Genomic DNA, 24,323 nt, shown 5'->3' with positions numbered 1-24,323 from the left:
TTGACTTGTAACCAGAGGCGAGGTTTAGGGTTTGGGGAACAAGTCCAGGAAGCTGCGTCCACTGATAAGACAGAAAACTTATGTAGTTTAAAATAAATTTTTACGTATTTCTCACTAAGAGTTGCGTTCAGAATTGGACAGCTTCAGTTTGGCGTGCGAGTATCTGCCTGTTGGTCCCTACTAGGACTATACTGTATGGTGTGCGGCTGTACACACCATAACTCCTGGATATGGCAGATCTCAAGATTCTGCTGCTCTGGGCTGGGATCATCAGTTTAGCCAGCTGTAAGTAACCATCTTTATCTTCTTTATGAAAGAAAGGAAAAGAAATAGTGTTTTCTGAAGTTGCGTCTTCGTGTCTGTCATCTAAAAGTCTTCTAGGTGGAAAAAACAATCTGTGAATGGTGCAAAAACACGAGCGATAGCCAACTGTAGGTGAAGAGGTCTCTTATTCTAAACTCCTAACTTAGCTGTTTTTGAAATGATAACATATGGTTGATCGTGTTTATGAGAAAAGGTGAAACACTTTCCTGCCTCAGATAGAGACATGAATCTGTCAGCGCAAAAGCTTGACAATTTACTTGTTGTTTTTTTTTTTTTTACTGGAAAACATCAGCGCACAAAATAAAATCATTTAAAGTAAAAAACTGAGGGCAGAAATGACAAGCTACAGTATATCATGTCTTTGAGTTGCGCCTCCGTTTGTGCTACTTCACGTTTTTTAAACTTTCCAAACCCGAGAACACAAGACATTACAGCGCACACTTGTGATGTGAGAAGCTGAAAAGTGACAGGTTTGTGAGCCCCTTTGGCAAAAGAATAAACAGTTATGTTCAATCAAAGACGGCTGTTAATAAGAAGACTCTTAAAAACGTGTTCTTTCATTTGGTACAAAGCAGTGGGAATTTTTGCAATCATGTTTCTGTTCTGCTTTGACATTGTGTGATGGTGCGAGTGTGTGTGGTGTGTGTGTGTGTGTGTGTGTGTGTGTGTCTCGGTGGGGTTGTGGGGGGGGGTCGTGGTTGTGTCTGTCAGAGATGAGAGGATTTTTTGGGGTGTGTCCCTGCAAGTCTTCACTTCAACCCTAGTGGCTGTGAGGGTTGTATGTGATACACATCTGTGTGTGTGTGTGTGTGCGTGTGGTGCATATGTGTGTGTGTGTGTGTTAAGTCAGACCCACCTTACCGCCTCTTGCATCAGTCAGAGTTCTGCTACTGTTCAGCACATCAAATAATTTCTGCTATTTTCAGCTCAGATGTCTGTACACACACGAGCTGAAATAAACCCTTCACTCTATTTATTTCACTCTGCCGTTTTTTTTTTGGCAGTCTGGGTCAGTATTTGTCATTTGTCTCTAACATACAGTATCTCTCACGTCGCGTGCGAGGTGAGTCATCACGGGACACCACATCAACAGTCATTTTTTATTTTTATATGTCTTCACTTTTCCATTGATCAAGCATCAGTTTTCATACAACATAGTGTATCAAGTATCAATTTAGTTATCTTCACCTTATAAATCTGCAGTAGATAGTAAGTAAGTACCGATACTCAACTACCATACTTTAGTGCTATCCTGATGTACCTTATTAGGTACAAATTTTCCTGTAAAATAGGGAAACTACCTGCAGCTAGTTGCCTACTGTTATTTTTTTTTTTTTTTTTAAAAAGTTTTATTTATTATTCTTTATTCTAAATTACTTACAATGTATTACCCTTAATTTTATTATAGTAATTTACAGTAGATTGTGAGGTTTATATTGTTATTTTGGATCCAAATTGCAACAGGATTTATGGTGTTTTACTTTATTTTGGAGAAACTACATTCCTGTTAGAATTTGGCTGTAATTTTTACAGAAATTTTACAGTGTGGTACTTTATGTCTGAATGCTACTACAGTTGTAAGTTGCTTTGCAGATTAAAGCCTATATTGAGCACATAAAATTAAACAACCAGCAGTATACAAAAATGCATGCAATGAGCTCCAACTCAACCAACAACATTAAATCGCTATCTACAGTTAGTTTGCAAGTATTTTTTTATTTTTTGTGTCATGCCAAACATTTGGCCGATCCCACATGGGATTGCAAGACACCAATACTTTTAATACATATTGCACATATATAAAACATGCCCAGCTGGCATTGGACATCTATATGACATCAGAAAGACGTTGGACTGGGGCACTTGCTCATTTGGTAAAGCGGGCGTCCCATGTCCCAAGGTTGTGTCCTTGCTTCAGTGACCATGGGTTTGACTTCAATCTGCAGGTCTACATGTCTAAATAATAATAATAATAAGAAGAAGAAGAAAAGAAAGACTTTGGACTCTTACATCAGACAGTCATTAAATTATTATTTGTAATCAAATCAGTTGATAATATTTTAAATATCTAATGATGTTTGATGTTGTGTAGACATTTATTTTATTTTGCAGATGTCAGGGTTTGTTCTCCGTACCTTTTTGACTAAATGTAATTTTTCAACATTAAGATGACATTGGCATGAGATGTTTGCATTCCGTTTTATTTAAGTTTCTTAACAACACCGCTTAAAATCAACAAAATATCAACAGCATCTGTCCTCAGTATTCAACATCAAATTGATGTTGGCATTAAACCTTTCCCTGACATAGGATTTTGGTCATCCAACATCATAATCTTAATCAAACTAAACATCGCCTAATGTTGTCTGATGCCTAGTGGAAAAGGAAAAAAATGAACACAGGCAAACTAAAAGCAAGCAAAAACAAAATCCTGAATGATCTGTTCACACAAGGAACTATGAAATATCTACAGATTATCCCCATACGGAGCTTTTTTCTCTTCTTCAAGGTTTTCTCCGGATAACTGTCTAATTAATACATTTCATAAGTGACCAGCCAACTGAGACTTCCACATTTATTAAACTGTTATCTTTGTTTATCTTTCTAAACAAATTACGACTAAAAAAAGGGAAAGTAGAAAACAAAATTGAACTCATTTTCTATATCATTTAGAAACACATGGAACACATCCGCTTTTCTTCTTCTCTATTTGCATGTGAATGCATCAATAATATCAAAAGTGTAATATACTGTGCTATAACAGAGGACATTCTGCCTGAAAATCATGTACTTTTATACTTTACGTAAATGTTACAGATAATGCTTCTACTTACTTCTATACTATACTTCTACTTAGTTAGGCCTGCAGTTTTGAATGCGAAGTTTTTATTTGTAATGGAGGATTTTCACAGATATGGCTTTAGAATGGGAGCTTTAAATACTTAAATAAAAGTAGAGATACCGGAGTATGAAAATACTCCATTTTGTCCTACATTCAAAATCCTACTCAAGTAATAGTAAGTTTTATCAGCAAAATGTACTTAAATTTACAAAAGTCACAATAAATAAATAAAATAAAATACCGGTCCTACAGAAAAAAGCCCCCTCCGGGAAATATTGTTTATGAAAACAGTGAATATTACTCATATATATACTGTACTTTTGAAACATCAAAATAGCCCAAATGTGAGAGGAACTTTCTACCAACACACAAACTAGTCAAAATCAAATTGTCCTTCTTAACTATTTTTTCCTTATTATTGTTAAAGTGTCCTTGGATCCCATGAAATGCGCTATATCATTCCGAGCTACTATTAAAAATCACCAAATACATTTATTTAAACCAACTAGATGAGGGTGACTGTGCTCCATCAAAATGCAAAGTTGTCAAGTTTCCCTTAGTGGCAGCAGGACGGAGTTGTATGATCAAAACGTTGACCACTTCCGTGTTCCATTCTAAGCTGCCTTTATTTCCTGGCAGAGCCGAGCCGAGCACCACGCTGACTGAGACAGAGCGCAAGTAGATGACTTGAGAATTCATGAAAAAAAGGGGAAGTGCAGTCTTCTAAAATGAAGAAGTGAGGTCAGAAATGTTAAGCACGCTGCTCGACTAAAGCTGTTTCTTGCAAGAGGGGGAGCGTGCTTGTCAATGCAAAATATGAGAAGAAAGTAGAGGCGGATGGAAAAAAAAGAACAACCTGATGATGTACAATGATAGAGAGAAGTGACACATGAGCAACAGGTTTCTTTACTGAAATGTTAGGCCAGTATTTGGATTTAGGGACAGGAGTGTGTGTGTGTGTGTGTGGGGGGGGGGATCTCTAATTGTCACTGAAAAAGAAAGTACCCAAAAAAACCAAGGAGCCTTTGCTTAAAAACACATTATAAAAACAACGAAAAACTGCAATTACAATGCTGAATGCTGAAACAAACTTAGTCATGATAAAGCCAGTGTTTGGATAAAGTTTACTAATCAGCTACCTGAAACATTCATTGAGCAAAGTCATGTCTCTCCAACCTTTAACTGAAACAGTTCAAATCAGTCACCACAGAGCACAAAGTGGTGAAATGTCACTGCAGAGAGCATGCATCTCTGCTCGATATAGTGAAACAACAACGCGCCAAACCACATCCTGAGACTCATTGTTTGACTGCCCCCATCACCTCATCACTCTCTGCTCACTGCTATTTTATAAAGAACAAATGAACAAGACAGCCAAGACGTATTTACAGTAAATTCATTCTTAAATGAGAGATAAAGTGCAGCCAAACTTAATGCAGGAGCAGTGTTTTTAAAATTCCAGAACTAAAAACAATAAATGTGTGAGTCTGTATATGTATTTCCTGCATGAAGAATAAACAACATTAGAGGATGCTGTCATTTCTAATAACTAAGAATGAGGATATAAGAGAAACACTCTGTTGTGAAAATCAGTTTGAGCTTCAATACGAGCTAGTTATCTCTCCAAACTGACACTAATTTTGTAAGTACGGGAGGTTCAGTGCAAAGCAGGAAATAGCGGTTTGCTTTCTGAAATAGCAAGTGTGGTTTTTGCCGCATTGCCATAGCAACCAGGTTGTACAGCGCTGCCTCATGCAGAACTTCAAATGAAAAATGGTCGCTTTCCTCTTTTTGACCTGATAATGCTTTTGGCCCTACAGGAAGAGTTTTATTTATCAGATAAGCAGAGACTTATATTTTTGTGTATATTACAGGCAATACACTGTACTGTTTTATGAAAAAAGCAGCAATGATTTACACATCTTTTGTCTTTTCCAGGTCAGAGTTCAGGTCCATCAAATGACAGTGAGTGGCAATCTATGTTTCCTATTATATAACTTTTAATTGTTATAAAATGAATGCAGTGTTCTAAATATGTTATCATCTGTGCTCTACCTTGTGAAATACCTTCACTTCAACCTCGCACTTTCCTTACGCTTCTCTTCATGGCCACAGCATCGCCAGTGCCAACAGAATGCCATGATATGAATATGCTCCTCAAATATAAAAAAATGTGCTCTATGTATAATGAGCGGCATATTTTCTTGCTCTTAGTTAGTGGTTTGGTTGGCATTGGCCTCCATTATAGTGACCTAGTCAACTAATTGTAGAAAGCATTAGTATTTGCTTGGTGGAGGAATGTCAGGACAGCAATTATTTTTACCTAGTTTGTGCTAATTTCAGAACATTTTGTTTTTCTAAAGCAGCATGAAACATTAGCAACTTATCTGTAATGGTGATTTTCATTCACATTCAAGTCTAGTGCAAGACTTAGTGCAACATATATATAAAGTGGTTCATGGAAAAGAAAAGGCCCCTTTCAGGTCACCCTTTAGTCATATGTATATGCCCTTTAATTTCTTCTAAATGGCTTGCTTTTAAGATGAGCTAAAGCAAACTAACAATAACTGTCTGCATGGTATCTAATATATAAAAGTACTCTGGTGAGGCTGTGTTTATGCATATCATATTCATAAATTATTGTTATGATCCATTGCTTGCTTACACAGTGAAGTATTTTGACATTTTTTCTTTCTCGTATGATGTGGCTGCAAAGTGAGTTACGAGCATGTCGGATTTCTATATTTATTATTTATTTTTATTTTCCAAGCTGTCTGATACTTATTCTCCAATAAATGGAGTCTGGAGAATTCACAGCATAAGAGTTATGCTGCGTTCCATTGCAAGTCGGAAGTCAATAATTCCATGTCGGTTTTTCCGACTTCCGATCTAAATGCGTTCCCGTGCATCTACTCGGGAAAACATGGATGCATGCAGGAAAGTCATGTTTCTTTACGTTGCTATTGAACATCAGAAGCATGAACTGAGGATCTACATGAGCTACCACAGCACCAGACACCCCACCACCCATCGAAAACTTTTTGGTGATTTTTAGATCTTATGTAGATTTGTTGATGTAGGTAGCTAACAGAAACAGGAGGAGCAGGCTTGGAGGCTACTAAATGCCGTCATTCAAACACAAATAAACTAAGTGGAAATTGAAATGCCACAACAAAGTTGTTATAGCAATTTTTACAACACAAACACACCATGCAAGTTAAAATTGACGACCAGGTAATTCTGATCTCCATTCACTGTGTGTGCTGCCATATCGCTGTGACATAATTTCTACGCACTTGGTCTACATGGATCTTGCCTGAGTGTCCATCTTGGAATCCCGACTTGCATGACCGCTCCATTCCGATTCGGAGGTCGTTTTTTTCCCGAGTTCCGAGTACAATGGAATGCAGCATTAGAATCAGAGAACAGCAGTTCTGTGTCGAGTGTTGTTAGGATTTAGATGAGTCAAACTTTTCAAGTGCTCGGCATGGTGCGGATGCAATTTTTTATTTTTTCCAATATAGTCACTTTTTATCAGCCAGTGAAACATGAATCCTAATATATACTAATAGTGTGTGTTCTGCAGTCATCAGTGATGGGTAAAATAATTCATTTGAATTGTGACATTGTCTGAAAAATTCTAAAAACAACTTGTTTCCATCTTATCCACTGATCCTGACTTTCTGGTAATGAATTGTGAGAGTTTATGCAACAGTTTCTCAGAAAACTTTAGAAACTTGTCATCAGAGTTGAGGTAAAACTTCAAATCAGACTTCTGTTCAACTCTGTTTTAATAATTGATTATTACAAACTTAATTTGTGAAGAAGCTACGCTAGCTGGCTGTTGATGCAATGTAATGCCTCTGCATCACTGCTGACACAGCCCTGTTACCACTCCAGTGTGTAAGATTTAGAGGACTTTTGGAGACATCTAGTGGTGAGGATTGCGGATTGCAACCAGCTGAAACTGACTCCCGGTTAGGATTCCTTCATCATCTCTATGTAGTGTTCCCGAAAGCGTCCTTGGGTCCCATGAAAGGCGCTATATAAATCCAAGCTATTATTATTATTATTATTATTCATTCTGAGGTAACAAGAACACTACGAGTCTTATTTTCAGGTGATTATACACCAAAGAAAACATACTATTATACTGTTTTCTATTTCTGCCAATATATCCCCCTAAATCCTACACACTGGATGATTAAAGTTAGCCACCTTTAATTTACCTTTTTAGTGTTTTTCCAAAGGAAGACAGCATAAAGTCCAAAAACAGGAAGTATTTGAACTCACAGCTACACTGTTTCCACTGTTGTATCTGTAAAGACCTACTGACACGTCATACTGCCGCTTCACCTCTAAACATACATTTGCTCTTGCGTAGTGCTACTATGTTCTTTTATCACATCTTCTTTTCTAATTAAAACAAATGTGTGGTGAGAGTAAATGAGAGGAATGACTGATGAGTAGCAACGTCATCTCTGCAACAAGAGGAAACAGAAGTTATGTGTGTTACATGAAGCACCTTTTAAGGCAGTCGGAACTCGCAATGTGATTTTGTGCTTGGCCTGATTTTTGTTTCCTTGGAACGCAGATATTTCAACTCCCTTACCTCCACGCACTGCCACAAATTCCAATTTACCTCCAGGAACTGGTTTATCTGTCACCACCTCAACTCCACGCACCATGACAGTCGCCACTGTCATGCCTTCAGACAGGCCAACAACTCCACGCACCATGACAGTCGCCACTGTCATGCCTTCAGACAGGCCAACAACTCCACGCACCATGACAGTCGCCACTGTCAAGCCTTCAGACACCCAAAAAACTACCCACAAACTTCCACTCACTTCGCCATCAAACTCCCCAATTACAGCACTCAGTTCAACTACCATATCTGGTAATGTATTCAGCTGCAGTTTACAAGTTGGTTTTTTTTTATGTGTGTGTGTGTGTGTGTGTGTGTGTGTGTGTGTGTGTGTGTGTGTGTGTGTGTGTGTGTGTGTGTGTGTGTGTGGGTGTGTGTGTGTGTGTGTGTGTGTGTGTGGGTGGGTGGGTGGGTGGGGGCATTAATGTTGCATTCAGGCTTGCTGATATGTGAATCATATAAGGTAAGACTGTTGGCAGAACATATTTCTTCTTGAAAGTGACCTCCACCATGCTCTTCATTCGACAGCCACTCCTGCAAGCACCCCACCCTCAAACGCAATCAGCAATCAACAAGACTCTCAGACAAACACCTCTCAAAACCAGACTCAACCTCCAATCACCACACCCACTACCACAATGAGCCTCACTACCAACGGTTGGAACATTCACCTTTATAAGTCATCTATTCTTTCTTAGACAGGACTGAGATAAAGCTGTTTTTAACACCAGCACTGCTGCTGCTCCCAGCTGCCACCAGAAATCACTATGACGTCAAGAACACATTGGCTTCTTAATCAAATTGGGGTTACAATATTTTAAATGTCTAATGATGTTAGAATTTCACATTGTGTGGATGTTACCATTTTACCATACGACTAAATATCGTCAACGATAACATTGGCATAAGATGTGTGGAAGACACACACTTCAGTTACTTAAACCCAACAAAATATGAACGCCATCTGTGTTCGGCATTCTACATTAAGTTGACATTAACGTCAGATGTTAATCTTAAGATCCTTAAGTGCACAGTAAGGGGGATGCTAAGGGTGCTGCAGAATCCGCTTTTGACAAGGAATGCATCAACACTGTATATAGCTGGCTATTTTACGGTAACTAATGGGCCATCTGTACATTTGTTTTACATTTTGAAGCAAACCACGGCTATTTAATATTTTACCTCACTATGTAGTGGATATGTTGAAACTACTTGTATATGTATCAAAAATGCTGTGTTTACCGTGGTTACGTTTAGGCACAAAATCACTTGTTATTGCTAGAAAAGTAAGTGTTATGGCCTAAAATACCCCCCATTGTGGCAAAATCACAGCTGGACATGCCACCAATGTCTTGCTAAAAACCACCCGCTTATGGTAACACGGTACGTGCTGTACATGCAGCTGATGTGACGCTAAAAAACAACATGCTTCGTTGTTTGTTGGTGTCAAACAATGGTCTGCAGCTGGCAGCCGTAAGTGCATGCACATACACAGACATGCACACACCTTTACTGTGCAGCAGCCCTTAACAAAAATGACTTCCCAAGCACATGTTGGCCTGGATTTTGAATATTGGTCACCTGATATCACAACATAAATTCAACCAAATATCAATGTGTAGCAATGTCTGGTGCCAGCTTGGTTGCTATGGAAAATTATTTCAAAGTTTTATAATCATATATTAATAATTTGTTGTTTCCTTTTCTAATCCAATTTGAATCTGCTCTCCAGCCTCAACACAAGGTCCCTCATCTGGAAAGTGTGAGTATTTAACTTTTTTTTAAAAATTTGTTCAGTTCAATTTTATTTATAAAGTCTATTATCACAAATCAAAATTTGCCTCAGAGGACTTTACAGCATACGACATCCCTCTGTCTCATGGACCCTCAGAGTGACTAAGGAAAAACTCCTTCAAAAAAAAAACCTTTAACAATATAATACATGTCACCTTTACATGTGTGTTAATTATTTTGGTTTCCAGTATTTTTCTCCGTCTATTAAGGTAATTTATACAGTGAATGTATACAGTGTTTGGATTCTCAGCAGCACATTCAGTGTCTGCATGAACAAACTGTCTGAGATTTAAAGGTGGTTTATATTTAATATGAGATTGTAAAACTGTTGATTTCATTTTGCAGGTTCTTACACTGTCACACCCATAAAGACTGGCTTCGGGATTAAGATGATAAACTTTACTGATGGCAACTACAGCATAAAGTACAACGAAAAGGGACAAAGCAAATCAACCCGGCAGAACTTCAGTGAAAGCTCTTATGAGATTAAACACCTGAAGCCGTGCACTGAATATGAGCTTAGTGTTGCATTTATTGACACTGCTAACAACGAGACGTCTTGTATTAGTAGCGCTAAGAGTGAAAATAGGACAACTGGAATAAGTGAGTAATAATCATTCACACTGTTAATTTCCATCTGACTATCTTTTAATTTAAGAAATGAGACAGACTGATTCATGCATTTCATTTCACTTGTGTATTTCAGGTAAAGATGACATTACAGAAGTTGACTGCATGCGTGGATATGTTTGTTACCAGAGTGATTGGGACATCAGCTCTTCCCTGTCAATATCTAATAATATCTCAGCTGAACCTTGTAAAAGTGACAAGAAGAAAGTCTGCTTTAAACCTGGTTACAACGACATTTGCACAACTTTGACTGCAAACTTCAATTCCAAAAGCTGTGCTGATCCATTTAGCATCTCCAGAAACATCACTGTTGGTATGTACAGTCCTTGTGCAGTTTGAATTGAATGTGGTGTGGACCTTATTTCATCATGTTTAATTTATGTGCTGTTTTCTTTATTCAGCAAAGTTTTTAAATCCAAGCGAAATACCTCAGACGGCTCCAACTGGACTTCCTTCAAAAATACAAAGACAATTACCGCCAAAGTGCAGCGATCTCACTATTGATTACACCTGTCGGGGTAAGTGGAAAGACTAGAAGTAAAGAGACTTTGTCTGTTAACAACATTATGAATGAATCGTCATGGAAATTGATGGAGGCAGTGTGCCACATTACATTCTCACACGGCAGTAAAACAAAAATCACACTGAAAATCATTTCAATTTGAAACTGAATCTGAATTATCTTTTGGTGTGAGAGGAAGTCGAAGTATTTCTTTGTGTATTTTGTGAATCAGTTCTGAATATAGTATTTAATTGTTTAATATGAATGTGTCCACATTTGAATCTAAGTGCTTATTTTGCACTAAAATACAAACTGTTGAAGAAATGCTGTCATCCTTGTGTCTCCTCAAAAGCTGAACTCAGTAACACCAAGAATGACACCAAGCTGGAGCCCTTCACAAAATACAACTGTACGGGTCAGATCAAGAAAAACGATGTCCTCATTAATCTCAACACCAGTATCGAGGTCGAGATTGTCTGTGGTATGTTGGTAATCATTGTAGCTCAGTGCATTGATAAGAACAAAACGCCTGTATCCTCAGATAATCATGGAGAAAAGAGCAGCTTCAGATGCTCAGCTCAGTGTTACAGATGTCTGATGTGTTTCAACAGATTTTGAAATAAATATCAACGCGACTCCAACCAACACCTCCATTAATCTGACATGGACCAACAGCAGCAAGAACTGTCCAGGTCTTCCTGAACTTCCACAGTTTTCATATGACTGCAGTTGTTCCCCCGAAGACAAATCCACACACAAACGCGCTGGTAAGTAAATGTAATTACATCAAATCTCTCATTTTACAGATTTTACAGGACTGCACTTTTGAAAGTCTGTGGGGATTTGTTTACTGGTCAGTTTATCTAAAGAGTGAAATGTAAATACATATAAATATACTATACCAACAAAACAGTTGTATATTCCTGTTATTTAGTCTTTGTTGTTATTTGGTCAAACACAACACAGTTAATGAAACTATTTTACAGGTTCAGCTACCAGTACTCCAACAGGAGGAAGCTGTCACATTAAAGGACTGAAACCGTACATCGACTATACTTGTGAAGTCCAACCAAAATACAACAACAAGAACGTTGGCTCACACAATCCAGTTACACAAAAGACTGAACCTGGAAGTAAGTGTCCAAAACTGTATCATTTGGAGAAGGTTATAGTCAACACCTGTAAGAAACAAAAAAATGGACTATTTGTCTTTGACATTTATTTTGCATGTTGTTGAATATCCAGTAAAGATAATTCTGTGACATTAAAAGTAAATATCTTTTTGAAAGACTGTCTTTAGATCACACAGCATTAAAACTGTATATGAGAAAACTCATGGGACACACTTTGACACTTATAAGAAATAAAGTACTTTAATGACTATTTTAATTTGGAATATCAACACAAGATTTAGTATTATCAATTATTTTTTTCAAATATTATTTAAGCTAATTACAATAGTTAAAATTCTTAGTCAAATGCAGTCCATTAATATCATTATATTATATAATCGAGTGATTTAACTGAGTCTTTTTCCTGTAATTCCCTGTTATTAATACCAATATACACTGTGTGTTTAAGACATGATAATATGCAGCACATTGTAACTCCAAAAGTGAAGTACAGTGCTTATTTTCAGTGTTATTCTCTATGAAATCTAACCACAACGCTGCCAAAAGTCAGTTCTGACCTCCTCATTTATTACAGGTGGTGAAAGTCCAGAGTCATAATAGACTTCAGTGTTAAATTGTAATGTATTAGTACAATGATAATTGTGTTTTTTAAAAAACAAAACATTTATGTTGTTTAGTTGAATTTATATTCATTTTAAAGATATATATTTTGGGGCTTTTTTAATGCCTTTAATTCATCGGACAGATATAGCGTGAAAGGGGGAGAGAGAAGGGATGACATGCAGCAAAGGGCTGAAATCGGATTCCAACCTGCGCCGCTGCGGCGAGGACACAGCCTCTGTACATGGGGTGCCTGCTCTACCAACTGAACCACCAGGCGCCCCAAATTTATATTCACTTTAAATGCTGTTTTTAGACGATTAAGTGAAAAAGCAATCTTTAATTCAAGTTGAACAAGTTTTTTAAAAAGTGCTTGGCTTCCTATCATATGCCGTGCCATGATTCATTTCCTGCTCTATGCCTACAGTTACTATTTCGTGATGGCTTTATTCTAAAAACAACTCTGTTTAATGTAAACATATTAGGTCCAATCTACCAACCAATCGCTCTCATAACATCACAGCTGTGTGGGGAAAAATGGAATAAGTAAAAAGTTGAATTTCCTATTGAATTTCTAATTTTAAGTTTTTTTCCTTTGCGTTATAATAAATTGCTTTGTTCACACTAATGATGCTAATCGTGTAAAAACTGCTGTTAGAGCAAACTCAAATATCACCTTAGCCGTGAGTAAACGTATTGTTGTATCTGAAGGAAAGTGTGGTGTCTTTTTTCTTTGTTTTACAGAACCAGATGATGTTACTAATCTGAAAGGGATTATTATAGACAATAATGTCATTAGAGTAACCTGTACTCAAAAAGAGTTTAATGGACCTGACGGGAAAATCGAAGCAAGCCTTTATTATAATGGTAAACCTCAGGAGAATAAGCCTGAAAAACCAGACCCATGCACTTTTGAATTTAAAGACCTGAGCTACTTAACAACATATGAAGTGGAGGTTTGTATAATCCTAATTTTCTTCTTTCACAAAATCATTTCAGATTTATTCTCATATTACTTTGAATGCTGTGATTCCTGATGAAGGGATGTTCTGTGCTTACAGGTGATTGCTTACAACAGACATTTTATCAGCAACCCGAAGAGAATAACTGTTGTCACTTCATGTACGTGCTGTTTGATTCAAGCCACACATTTTCTCACCTTGCTTGGTTAAATACTTTGACACATTTTCTTTTGAGATGCAAACATCAGCTTTTAGATATTGTGTCTTTAACAGAAATGCCAGCACTTTGATATTGTTTTTTTCCTTTCCTTTGCAGATAATGACAAAGCTCTCATTGGGTTTCTGGTCTTCCTCATCATCCTCACGTCTGTCGCTCTGGTTTTGGTCATCTACAAGATTTACGTTCTGAAGCGCAGGAATTCCCAGTAAGGGTCATTCTGTCATCTATTCATCCATCCATCACGTTGCTTTTTGGTTTTTATTTATTTGTGGGACTCTCTGGTTTTCCAAAAATACACCAACAGGTTTTTGGTTGATAAGGCGATATATTTTCATGTGCAGTACACGAATAATATTGTTGCATTTGGATTGCATTTTTGTCAGGAACATCATTACTGTTATTCTATGCATTCACTTCATTCTTAATGCCATACCTCATATTATTTAAAGACTTTAAAGCCAACCTTGGGTGTTTTCGTTTGTTTGTTTTCTTGCAGTAACCATGGTGAAGACATAATGCTTATCACAAAAGGCAAGTGACTGGACTTTCTTGTTCTTTTCCTGGATTTTCACTCAAACCAGATGATTACAGTAAATGTAACTCATCTGTAGCAGCTGCTGTTGATTTCATGAACGTTAGTAACAATCCAAATGTACTGATGTCATACTTTAATCCTTGTTGGATAATGTAGAAGCAAGAGAAATAATTCATTAAAATCACAGTACTGTAAGTTGTAGTGATAGCTAGTGATTAGTTAGTGTTATTATAGTATTGAGTTGTTTCTGTTTCTTATCTGCTGGATTTTTGCTGTTGCAGACGATGAGGAGAACCTAATGTTTGTCGAGCCGATTGCAGCAGAGGAGCTGCTGGAAGCCTACAAGAGGAAGCTCGCAGACGAGGGAAGACTTTTCCTGGCTGAGTTTCAGGTACATTTATAACTGTGATGGTTTACAGTAAAAGTCCAAGACTGAACTTGAACCAAGGACGTTGGATGGGCATACTGATGGCCCTGGGCAAATATAGATTAGAGAGAATGTGAAAAGTACTCTAGTATTGCTGCTTGGTTTTTGGTAAATGACCTGATTTTGTTTCTGCTTTCAGAGCATCCCCAGAATCTTCTCAAGGTTCACTGTCAAAGAGGCCAAAAAGCCCTGCAATGCCCCCAAGAACCGCTATGTGGACATCCTGCCATGTGAGTCTGTCCAACAACACATGCAGCTTTTTAAACAGAAGAGATCAAATCTCAGATGTTTAATGTGTAATATTCTTTTAAGATTCACCTACAAAGAGTACACGACTACGATCAGTTACTATAGCACCCTGTAACTTGGTTTGTCTATTCTCAGATGTTGCCATACTGGATATACAGCTACTTTAATATTTCTAGATGTATTACAACTATTGTGGGAAAAGTTCTGCTCAAATCAATGAGCAGAACTTTGTTGCAAAGTTGACTTCACAGGTTTGTACATCAGTGTGAGATAAACGTATTACCTTTCAGGTTATATCTCCATAAAGATCCCCTTAATTGAATTTCCAGAGAATGTATTCACACACATTGTTTAGGGTTGTTTTAAGGTTGTTAAGGTATCTTCTGTGATATTTTGATAAAATCCATTTATGTCTGTCTTCAACCAGATGATCATAACCGTGTCCAGCTGACCACTGGGAACGGAGAGGCAGGATGTGACTACATCAATGCAAGCTTCATTGATGTATGAAAAACACCCAGATCATACTCTTACAACTTTTACTGCTTTTGCTGCAGTCCTAAAAATTATACAGCTTTATCAGACCACTTACAAATTTTAAAACTTTTGTAAGAATATTTGTGTTAAAGGAACACTTCAAAATGATCTTTTTATGGTGAATTGCTCACCAGTATTGCAATGAATTTGTGAGGAAAATGTGTATCTCGCATGCCTCCATGGTAAACAAAGAATCCAAAAATAAAGAAAATTCTTGATGAAGGGGAGTAAAAGGGGGCCGTCTTTAATAACAGCAAAAATATATCAAAACATCCGTTTACAAACTGTCACACAACTCATGCTGTATAATGCAAGTCTCGTTCATTCCTAAACACACACATTTTCGCTAAAACCTTACCATTGAAAACACTTTAGCGTCTGAGTAGCGCTTCTGGGCAAGCATGCGTGTGGATGTGTTTTGTGTTTGGGCAGTTCTAATCATGCAACTGGATAAACGTATTATATGGCACAAGTTGTGCAAATAAATATTCTGATATAGTTTTGCTGTATTAAACGTGGCCCCCTTTTATTCCAATTCATTAAGAATTTTTTTTTTATTCTTCATCCATCATGGAGGCATGAGAGAAAAACAAAGTTTTCTTCACAAATTCAATGTAACGGGTTGATTAATCAATATACGGATGATCTTTTTGTTGGGGAAATATTCCTTGAAGGGTTAAATTTTGGCTTTATCCATCTTTCTGACAATACACACCTTATTAATTGTCTTTGTTTTCTTCCTGCAGGGGTACAAGGAATCCAAAAAGTACATTGCAGCTCAAGGTAAAGTTCTCATGTTGTTTAAACACTCAGTCACTGCACCTTTGCTCTTGTTTCTGGCTGATTCATCAAGTGTCTGCCTGTGTGTATACAGTATATACATCCTGCGTGTCTTGTAGGGCCTAAGGATGAGACTGTGAGTGACTTCTGGAGGATGGTCTGGGAGCAGCAGTCCTCTATCATCGTCATGGTAACGCGCTGTGAAGAGGGAAACAGGGTAAGTACAGGACTAACTAATTGTCTCATAACTGACTGACTTGAGTCAGTCTGTCACTTTATCACCCCCGCATCATAGCTACTCTGCCACACATACGCAGTATCTGATATAATCAAGCCTAAAATTCACACTTATGCGCACACTGAGGTCTCATTTTGTTGGAGAATGTTGTCTTCTTGTTTAAGCTATTGCAGTCTTTCAACATACATTGACTGCGTATTTGACTTTTAGGTTTTTTCAGTAGTGTTACTGATGTGCTGCTGATAAGCAAACTTGTTTTATCACTCACTCCTTTCCTCTCACATGTATCACAGGCAAAGTGTGCCCAGTACTGGCCGTCTCCAGAACGAGAGACAGAGATCTTTGAGGAGTTTATAGTGAAGCTGAGCTCAGAGGACTGCTGTCCAGATTACACCATCCGCCACCTCAGCCTAACTAATGTGAGTCCCCATCAAATGTTTTATAGATAAAACAGTTGAAATGTACAAGGTTGTAGGCTTTGTTTCAACATTAAGGAGAACACATATGAAACAAGAGTTTGGGGAGTCCTCAGCCAGAATATTTGGCGCATCAAACACTAAATTTCCTGCATTGTGATGATTTTTATGCACCAATTTGTGTCTTTTCTACATCAATTCATCATGAAAATGCCTTAATTTTGCCAAAATAAAGTCATCTACTATTTTAGTGTTTGGGGAGACAAATGCATATGTTCTAAATATTGAGGGTTTTGTAACTTTTAACTTGTGTGTGTATACATGTGTCTGTGTATATGTGACAGCCAGTGTATCTTTACTGTATATCAATAAATATATTTGATTAAATGTTTATTGTTGCACAACAATCTTTATGTGTCTGCAGAAGAGGGAGAAGAACTCAGAGAGGGAGGTGACCCACATCCAGTTCATGAGTTGGCCAGACCACGGTGTCCCTGGGGAGCCTCATCTCCTCCTGAAGCTGAGGCGGCGTGTGAATGCCTTCAAGAATTTCTTCAGCGGCCCCATCGTCATTCACTGCAGGTAAACACAAGCTCTCATTCAGGCTCAGTTAACATTTTCCTCTGTTTGTTCCAAATATAAAAAAGAACAGGACTTTAATCTGCTAATAGTGGGAGAAAATTGTTCATTTGGTTTGCAAAGAGTACAAGCGTATTGTTTTATTCATTTTGTGTGTATCACAGTCATAACCCCTTTTACTATTACTACCTTTTAATTTATTTTTTATTCTGTACCTTTGTTTATCTGTATACAAAAGTGTTTATCTTTATGAACGTCCGCTACTGTTGCATCTGGTTAATTAGTTCAGTTTTTCTTACTGTGTGCAATGACACCAAAGTTCACTTTAATAAAGCCAAACTGGACTCTTTACTGGGGAAAATCTTACTGCATCACTTAACCAAAGTCCTTAAACCTTTTAGTGCACTCAGTAGGTTTGTTCAAGTGTGTTTTCAGTCAGGCCTCTGAACTTTCATTGCTTCTATGACTTGCAACTGATAGATATGTATGCGCAAATATTAACACTGTGTTATTATCTCGTGTGTAGTGCGGGAGTCGGCAGGACAGGCACCTACATTGGCATCGATGCCATGATGGAAGGCCTGGAGGCGGAGGGCAGAGTGGACATCTACGGTTACGTAGTCAGGCTCCGCAGACAGAGGTGTCTCATGGTTCAAGTAGAGGTAAAGTATAAAATATCAATCTATATTGTATTTTAGACATAGTGTGTGCATAGTCTGCGAAGGGGAGATGAAAATTAGGTGATGCCGTGACAGCAAATTTACATGCCTGTGTGTGTGCGCCTGTGCATGCGGGTCTCATTACGTTAATTGGCTGAGTATGTTGACCCCTACAGGGAATTTGACTCCAGTTTTCATTGTGCGTACTGACAGGAAGTAAAGCATCGTGAACATGTAGCTAAACAAAGATCAGTAAACAAGACAAGGTTACATAAGCTGTAATGTACAGCAAACAGCCAGAAGAAAGAAAACAAACATACTGTGTAAATGGAGGTTAAATGACTTGATTCAATTTTGAAATTCAATTATTAATTCATCCATTAAGACAAAATATGGAAATTAAATAATGAATTGGACAACACAATCTTTTTTCCTCTTGTTCATTTATTAATGTAGTATTTAAAAGCAAACATAATTGATAAATTTACCTTTTATAATCAATGTATTGATTGATTATAACAACACACTGTGAAAGTGTTTAGTCATGTTTGTGGCGCACTTCAGGTTCTATCTTTCTATTGTTTATTAGCAGCCTTTTCACAATACATTTTGAATGTGTTTCGCTATGATAAAGTGAAACTATCCAGCATATAATATACATGACTGTTATGGATTGTGAGGTGAAACGTTGCGCTCTCTAGCACCTACCAGAATGTGTTATTTGTACAGTGAGTGCACAACACATTTGACATGCTAACTCTTTTCATGAAGAGCAGCTGGTTAAGTTAACACAGAACAAAAGCAGAATTGTGTTTATTAAATCTAAACCAGCCACAGAGAAAGAGGCAGAGGTAACAAGTTGTGGATGAATTAGATTTAAAGGGATTTGTAATTGTGGAGAAATATGAGACATTGATTGCGTAGCTCAATAGCAGTTTGTCTTATGTGCACCTGTTCTAACCCCAAACTATATATCCTTTCCTAATTCAGCGCATTTGTCCTTATGCAGGCGCAGTACATCCTGATTCACCAGGCACTGCTGGAGCACAATCAGTTCGGAGAAACTGAGGTTATGCTGTCTGAGCTCCACAGCACACTGAGCACTCTCACTGAGAAAACCTCCAGCAGTGAACCCACCCTGATGGAGGAGGAGTTTCAGGTAAAGCACTTCACACCATAAGTTTTTCTGATCCCTTTCAAATGTATGTAAAAATATAGTCTTGTCCTCTCCCTCTTACTCCTGCACACCTCTTTTTGATTAACGTGGAAGAAAGCACAGGCCCTCAATGTGTTTATCTATAATGAAAAGTATCTGTCTTGTAATTCAGAGACTCCCCAGCTATAAAAACTGGAGGACATCGAACACCGGGATCACAGAGGAGAACAAGAAGAAGAATCGCTCCTCATCTGTCATCCCATGTGAGCATCATCCTAAAACACGGACAAATTTCATTTTACACTACAGAATGGAAGCTGTAATATATTAGTGTATGAGCACTGTGTTTGTATGTGAATAATAGTGTGCGTATATTCATAAACCAGTATGGACAGATTATGACACAATGGACCCCTGGGCACAGATATGCAAAAGGTCCCATCACCTCTCCTACATAGGACAAGACACACAGACTTTGTTTTGATTTTGTGTGTCTTTCGATTCTTTTTGCAGAAGTGGTCTGCGTCTTTTTGGTCATTTTGTGGCTCTTCAAGGTCATTTTGCATGTCCTTGTGTCTTTTCTGGTTAATTTTGAGTCTCCTTGTGGCTCAGTGTGTTTTTGTAGTCATTTTGTGTCTCTTTGCGATTTTTTTCAATCTTTGAGGTATTTTTTTCTTTTTGAGGTAATTTTGTGGCTCTTTCAGATAATTTTGTATCTTTCTTGGTTGTTTTGTGTGCCCCCTCAGTAATCTATCCATGTACACAAGAGTAAATATGTTTCCATTTCCCTCCTGCCTCAGATGACTACAACCGAGTGTTGCTGAAGCTCGATGAAGGACGTAGTCACGATAGTGACCCCGATGAGGAGGAAGAAGAAGACTCATCAGATGAGGAGGATGAGGAGTCCACTAAATACATCAATGCCAGCCATATAGATGTGCGTTACTCCACTGACACTTTTTAGCTTATTCACTAACCTGTTTTTGTGCAACTCCAACATTAACCCAGACACCAGGACAAAAATAAGTGTTTTGTTTGATTTAAGCATAAAAAACTGTGCTCCTGTTGCCATCCTTCCCGATGTAGCAGGTGTTATCTCATTAACTCTGAATGAATTCCATCTTTCATGCAGCCAGCTGAATTTTAAAACCAGTCTTATTAAATTTACAAACATCCCATTTGTTTGGATTGTGTACAACAATAGACGGATGTGTTTCTTGCCCACACAGGGATACTGGGGCCCACGCACCTTAATCGCAGCACAAACTCCAGTGCCAGACACCATGGCTGATTTCTGGACGATGGTTTACCAGAAGAGAGTATCTGCTATTGTCATGCTCTCAGACTGCAGTGAAGGAGACAAGGTAAAGTAATGTGCACATGTGATAATATATAATGTATGTAACCTTACATATAGAATACGCTATACAGGCTCTTGGCACGTACAGTAATACACTTGTTTTCTTGTGTGTCTTCTTGGTCACAGGAGTCAGACTGTGTCTACTGGGATAATGACAAGAAAACATTTGGAGATTTTGAGGTGGAGGTAGCAAGCACGGACACCTCCCCAACTTTCATCATCCGTAACATGCTGATCCGCCACGTTAAAGTAAACACTTCTAACTACCACAAACTCTGCTCTCTTCCCATATTTATCACCATTGGCCTTTGTTGTGACGGGTCATTTCAACGTCCAAAGCCGTTTTAACCCCACACATCACTTTCTGTCAACAGAGGAAAGAGAGTCGGCCGGTGAAACAGTTCCAGTTCCTGAAGTGGGCGAGCGGGGAGCTGCCGGAGAAACCTCAAGATTTCACAGACATGATCAAGGACATAAAGCACAGCAGTGGCAGCAGCAAAGCACAGAGGAACACGCCTGTTGTGGTCCACTGCAAGTAAGACAGCCCCACAGAAAATGTCCCCTAGAATCTTAAAGGGGAAGTACTTATATAGCCATAACATAATCATTTTGTTCTTGAAGAGATTTCAGAGCTCAATTTCAAGCCTTTAATTTCTTTTGAAAGACAAAGCCTTCCCAATGATGTGAGTTTTGGTGCAGTTGTAAGCTGTGATTCCGACAAGGTGCATCTACTTTAGTTTATTAAAGTAGATGCACTTTACTTTACTTTTTTTTTTTAAATTAAAGTGTAAAGTAAAGAAAAATGCTATCATAATTGTGATTTTAACCCCTAAAATTTATCAGATCATAGTAGGACATCAGGCTTGTTTCATTTGAAGATCATCAATCTCTTAACAACCTTTTTCTTTGTAAATACAATATCTTCCTAAAAATATGCTTTATCTGAGTAGCACATGGTTTATGTTGTGCCTCATTACATGGAGGATTTGGATATGATTCTTTTCTGTGTGGAGTTTGCATTTATTTTAGACTACAGACACTAAGTCATTTATAGGTGTTAACATGACTGTATAATTGAGCCCATATTTCTCAAACGTCTTAGAAATACACTCAGGGATGCTTTAAAAAGCAGACTTTGGAGTAAAAAAAATGTGCAACAATTATGAGGCGCTTTTATGGTGAATCACGTGGATAAACAGAATGGGAATAGCCAATCAACATTTCAATCAGTGATGTTTTTCTGCAAAATAGTATATTTTTGCAAGTTTATTTTTGTGAAATCATTAACATATCCAGTAACAATTACAGCAGTCTTACATAGTCTAGTAATAATTAACATTGGGATGATGCTGCAGTCCACTATGACCTAGAACAAGTGTATTTAAAGGGTTTAGTGGGGAAATGATTAAGTGCAATCTTTGTTATGTATGTGTGCTCCCTCTCCCCAGTGATGGCTCATCCCGTTCAGGGGTTTTCTGCGCGCTGTGGAACCTGCTAGACAGTGCTGAGACCGAGAAGCTGGTGGATGTTTTCCAGGTGGTCAAAACCCTTCGCAAAGAGAGACAGGGCATGCTCTCCAATCTGGTAAGTAAGAGGAACTCATTATCTGTCAGCACATAGTTTCAAGGCTTCAACTACCAGCAGCACTTGGCTGACAAGTGATGATGCTCTTTATTTACCTCCTAGTATCTGTTTATAGGTCTACCATGGCTGCTTTTACCAAGAGGTAAAGGTGCTGTCAGTGTATTTGGCTAACGCCACACTTTGGCCTTGATGACTTTGAATGCTGTAGAAAATAATCTCTCCTTCAGTTTCAGTTTCTTCGCTTATGATGTTGTTTTGAAGAACTGAAGGATAAGTGAGCTTTTTAGTGAGTATTAACAGCAGCAGGGACAGTGTATGTGTGATCGACTCAAAATAGAGCTCCCATGTTCATCATAATGGGAACGTGTCAAGCAGTGAAACAGTGACTCATTAATAATTTTTTAAAATTTTATTTTGGACAGCAGTGGAGGTTTATTGACAAAGAAGAATCTGATACAATGTATTTGGCTTTGGCAACACTGGAAATAATGTCAGATCAATTCATTGTTAACAACAACATATATATAGAATATCACCAGATGTACCGTTTAAAGCTGCTATCTGGTGCTCATATGTGTTTGTTGATTAGAAAAATGCATGATAGGGTGAGTTTAAAGTTTACTGTCATTAGAGGCTACAGCACAGCAACTTATATTTATGTTTCCACTCAAATCTATCTGTGTCTCTTAAAGGAACAGTACCAGTTCTTGTATAATGCCCTGGAGGGAGTCTTCCCTGTCCAGAATGGGGAAGTGAAAGCAGCACACGCCCCTGCAGCCGACTCCATTCAAGTGGTCAATGAAACCAACGCAGCAGAGGAAGAGGCTGAGCAGCCAGCCAGCACTACCAGTAACAACCAGCAGGGGGCGGCAGCAGAGAGCACTCCTCTGGTGGCTGATGGAGAGAAGGAAAATAAAAAAGAGGAGCCTGAAAAAGTTTCCAGTCCCACAGAGACGACACCGTTGGAGGGCAGCGACAACAGTGCCACTGTCACTGTGGAGGTGTGAGGGCCCTGGAAGGTGGATGTCTGTCTTTTACAGTTGAGAATAAGCGCTTTGGTTAAATGCTTTTCTTTTAATTATTTTATGATTGTATGAACATTGTAAAGCTTTAACATGGTGTTATTTTTGGTTGAGATTTGTCAGAGAATTTGAGCAAATATTTTGATGTCAATTTCCAAAAAGAAATATCTGATTTTTACTAAGTTATAAATATTTTAGAATTAAAAGTGTATGGATACAAATACTTTTTGAACTGCAGTTTACAAGACATGCTGTTGTCAAACTAGGTGCCATGGTGAGAGACTCAATTTTAAACAGATGCCTTCTTGTTTTGTATTCTTCTATGAGTGCATGTTGAGTTTTCATTAGTTTCAGTATTCTTTCTCCCTTAATAAACAGATGATGTCATCTACATTTATATACCCATGGCATATTTTTATAATTAAGTTGTTAAGTTCAAAATTTGTGAGACAGTGTCTTTTCATTAAAATGGACTTATATTGAGAGTCTTTTTTACACTGAGTATTTGCTTTTTAACGTTGTCACTTTAAAGTATTTATTTTTAGCATAGATGATTTTCCTAAATGTTAACATCTTCAACTGCCCCCCAGAAGCCCATTTTCTTAATCAGTTTCTCACTCTACACAACGGGCTCCTACTTAAACATTTTCTGCAAGTTTCACTGGCATTTCCTCACCAATCATTATTAATGGCAATATTTTAGTCAAATTCTGATGACAGTTGTGGGTTTGTTAGCAGTGATGGAAAAAGTATATAGCTCTTTTACCTAAGCATAAGTTGCAATACTACAGTCCTCAGCACTGCATAGGTGCCAATTTCGTTTGCTGAGCATTACTAAAAGTATTTGTGAGTACTGATGACTTTACTTGCTTATTTAGTGATTTTTTTTTGGTCAACACCCATTCTACTCTAAAGACACTGTAGCTGAGCATGCCAGTGCTTTTGTTTGACAAGTAAAATTACTGCATTCAAACTCTTACTTACATAAAAATACTCAGTTTGCAGAATGGACCATTTCAGAATCACATGCATTATATAACTGGATTAGTGTTAGTACTGGTGATGCATTAATGTGTTCATTAGTTTAATGTTGCAGCTGGAGCTGATTTTAATTACTCTATATACT

At 37.9% G+C, this 24,323-nt stretch overlaps 1 protein-coding gene across 3 annotated transcripts; it reads left to right on the top strand.

Moving 5' to 3' along the window:
- On the top strand, positions 1–23,682 carry ptprc (protein tyrosine phosphatase receptor type C). 3 transcript variants are annotated; one of them, XM_042515091.2, is made up of 31 exons: positions 1–285; positions 5,105–5,131; positions 7,761–8,066; positions 8,343–8,471; positions 9,547–9,576; positions 9,954–10,211; positions 10,315–10,551; positions 10,640–10,756; positions 11,093–11,221; positions 11,352–11,507; positions 11,727–11,873; positions 13,218–13,429; positions 13,535–13,595; positions 13,752–13,860; positions 14,152–14,186; positions 14,472–14,581; positions 14,757–14,847; positions 15,294–15,370; positions 16,150–16,186; positions 16,303–16,400; positions 16,715–16,840; positions 17,262–17,419; positions 17,943–18,078; positions 19,085–19,234; positions 19,404–19,494; positions 20,032–20,168; positions 20,461–20,595; positions 20,718–20,840; positions 20,966–21,126; positions 22,040–22,175; positions 22,868–23,682. In XM_042515091.2, the coding sequence occupies exons 1-31, from the start codon at positions 231–233 to the stop codon at positions 23,180–23,182; spliced, it is 4,089 nt and encodes a 1,362-aa protein (XP_042371025.2). In that variant the 5' UTR covers positions 1–230; the 3' UTR covers positions 23,183–23,682. The 3 variants fall into 3 exon arrangements, with proteins under 3 accessions (XP_042371025.2, XP_042371030.2, XP_042371038.2); XM_042515096.2 differs by lacking the exon at positions 7,761–8,066; XM_042515104.2 differs by lacking the exons at positions 7,761–8,066; positions 8,343–8,471.
- The last annotated feature ends 641 nt before the right edge of the window (positions 23,683–24,323 follow it).

The sequence above is a fragment of the Plectropomus leopardus genome, chromosome 5 (genome assembly GCF_026936395.1).
Source record: "Plectropomus leopardus strain MGB_pleo_1.0 chromosome 5, ASM2693639v1, whole genome shotgun sequence".
NCBI classification, from domain to species: domain Eukaryota; kingdom Metazoa; phylum Chordata; class Actinopteri; order Perciformes; family Serranidae; genus Plectropomus; species Plectropomus leopardus.
Note: the sequence above shows the minus strand (reverse complement) of the source record. Positions and strands in the feature narration are given on the sequence as shown.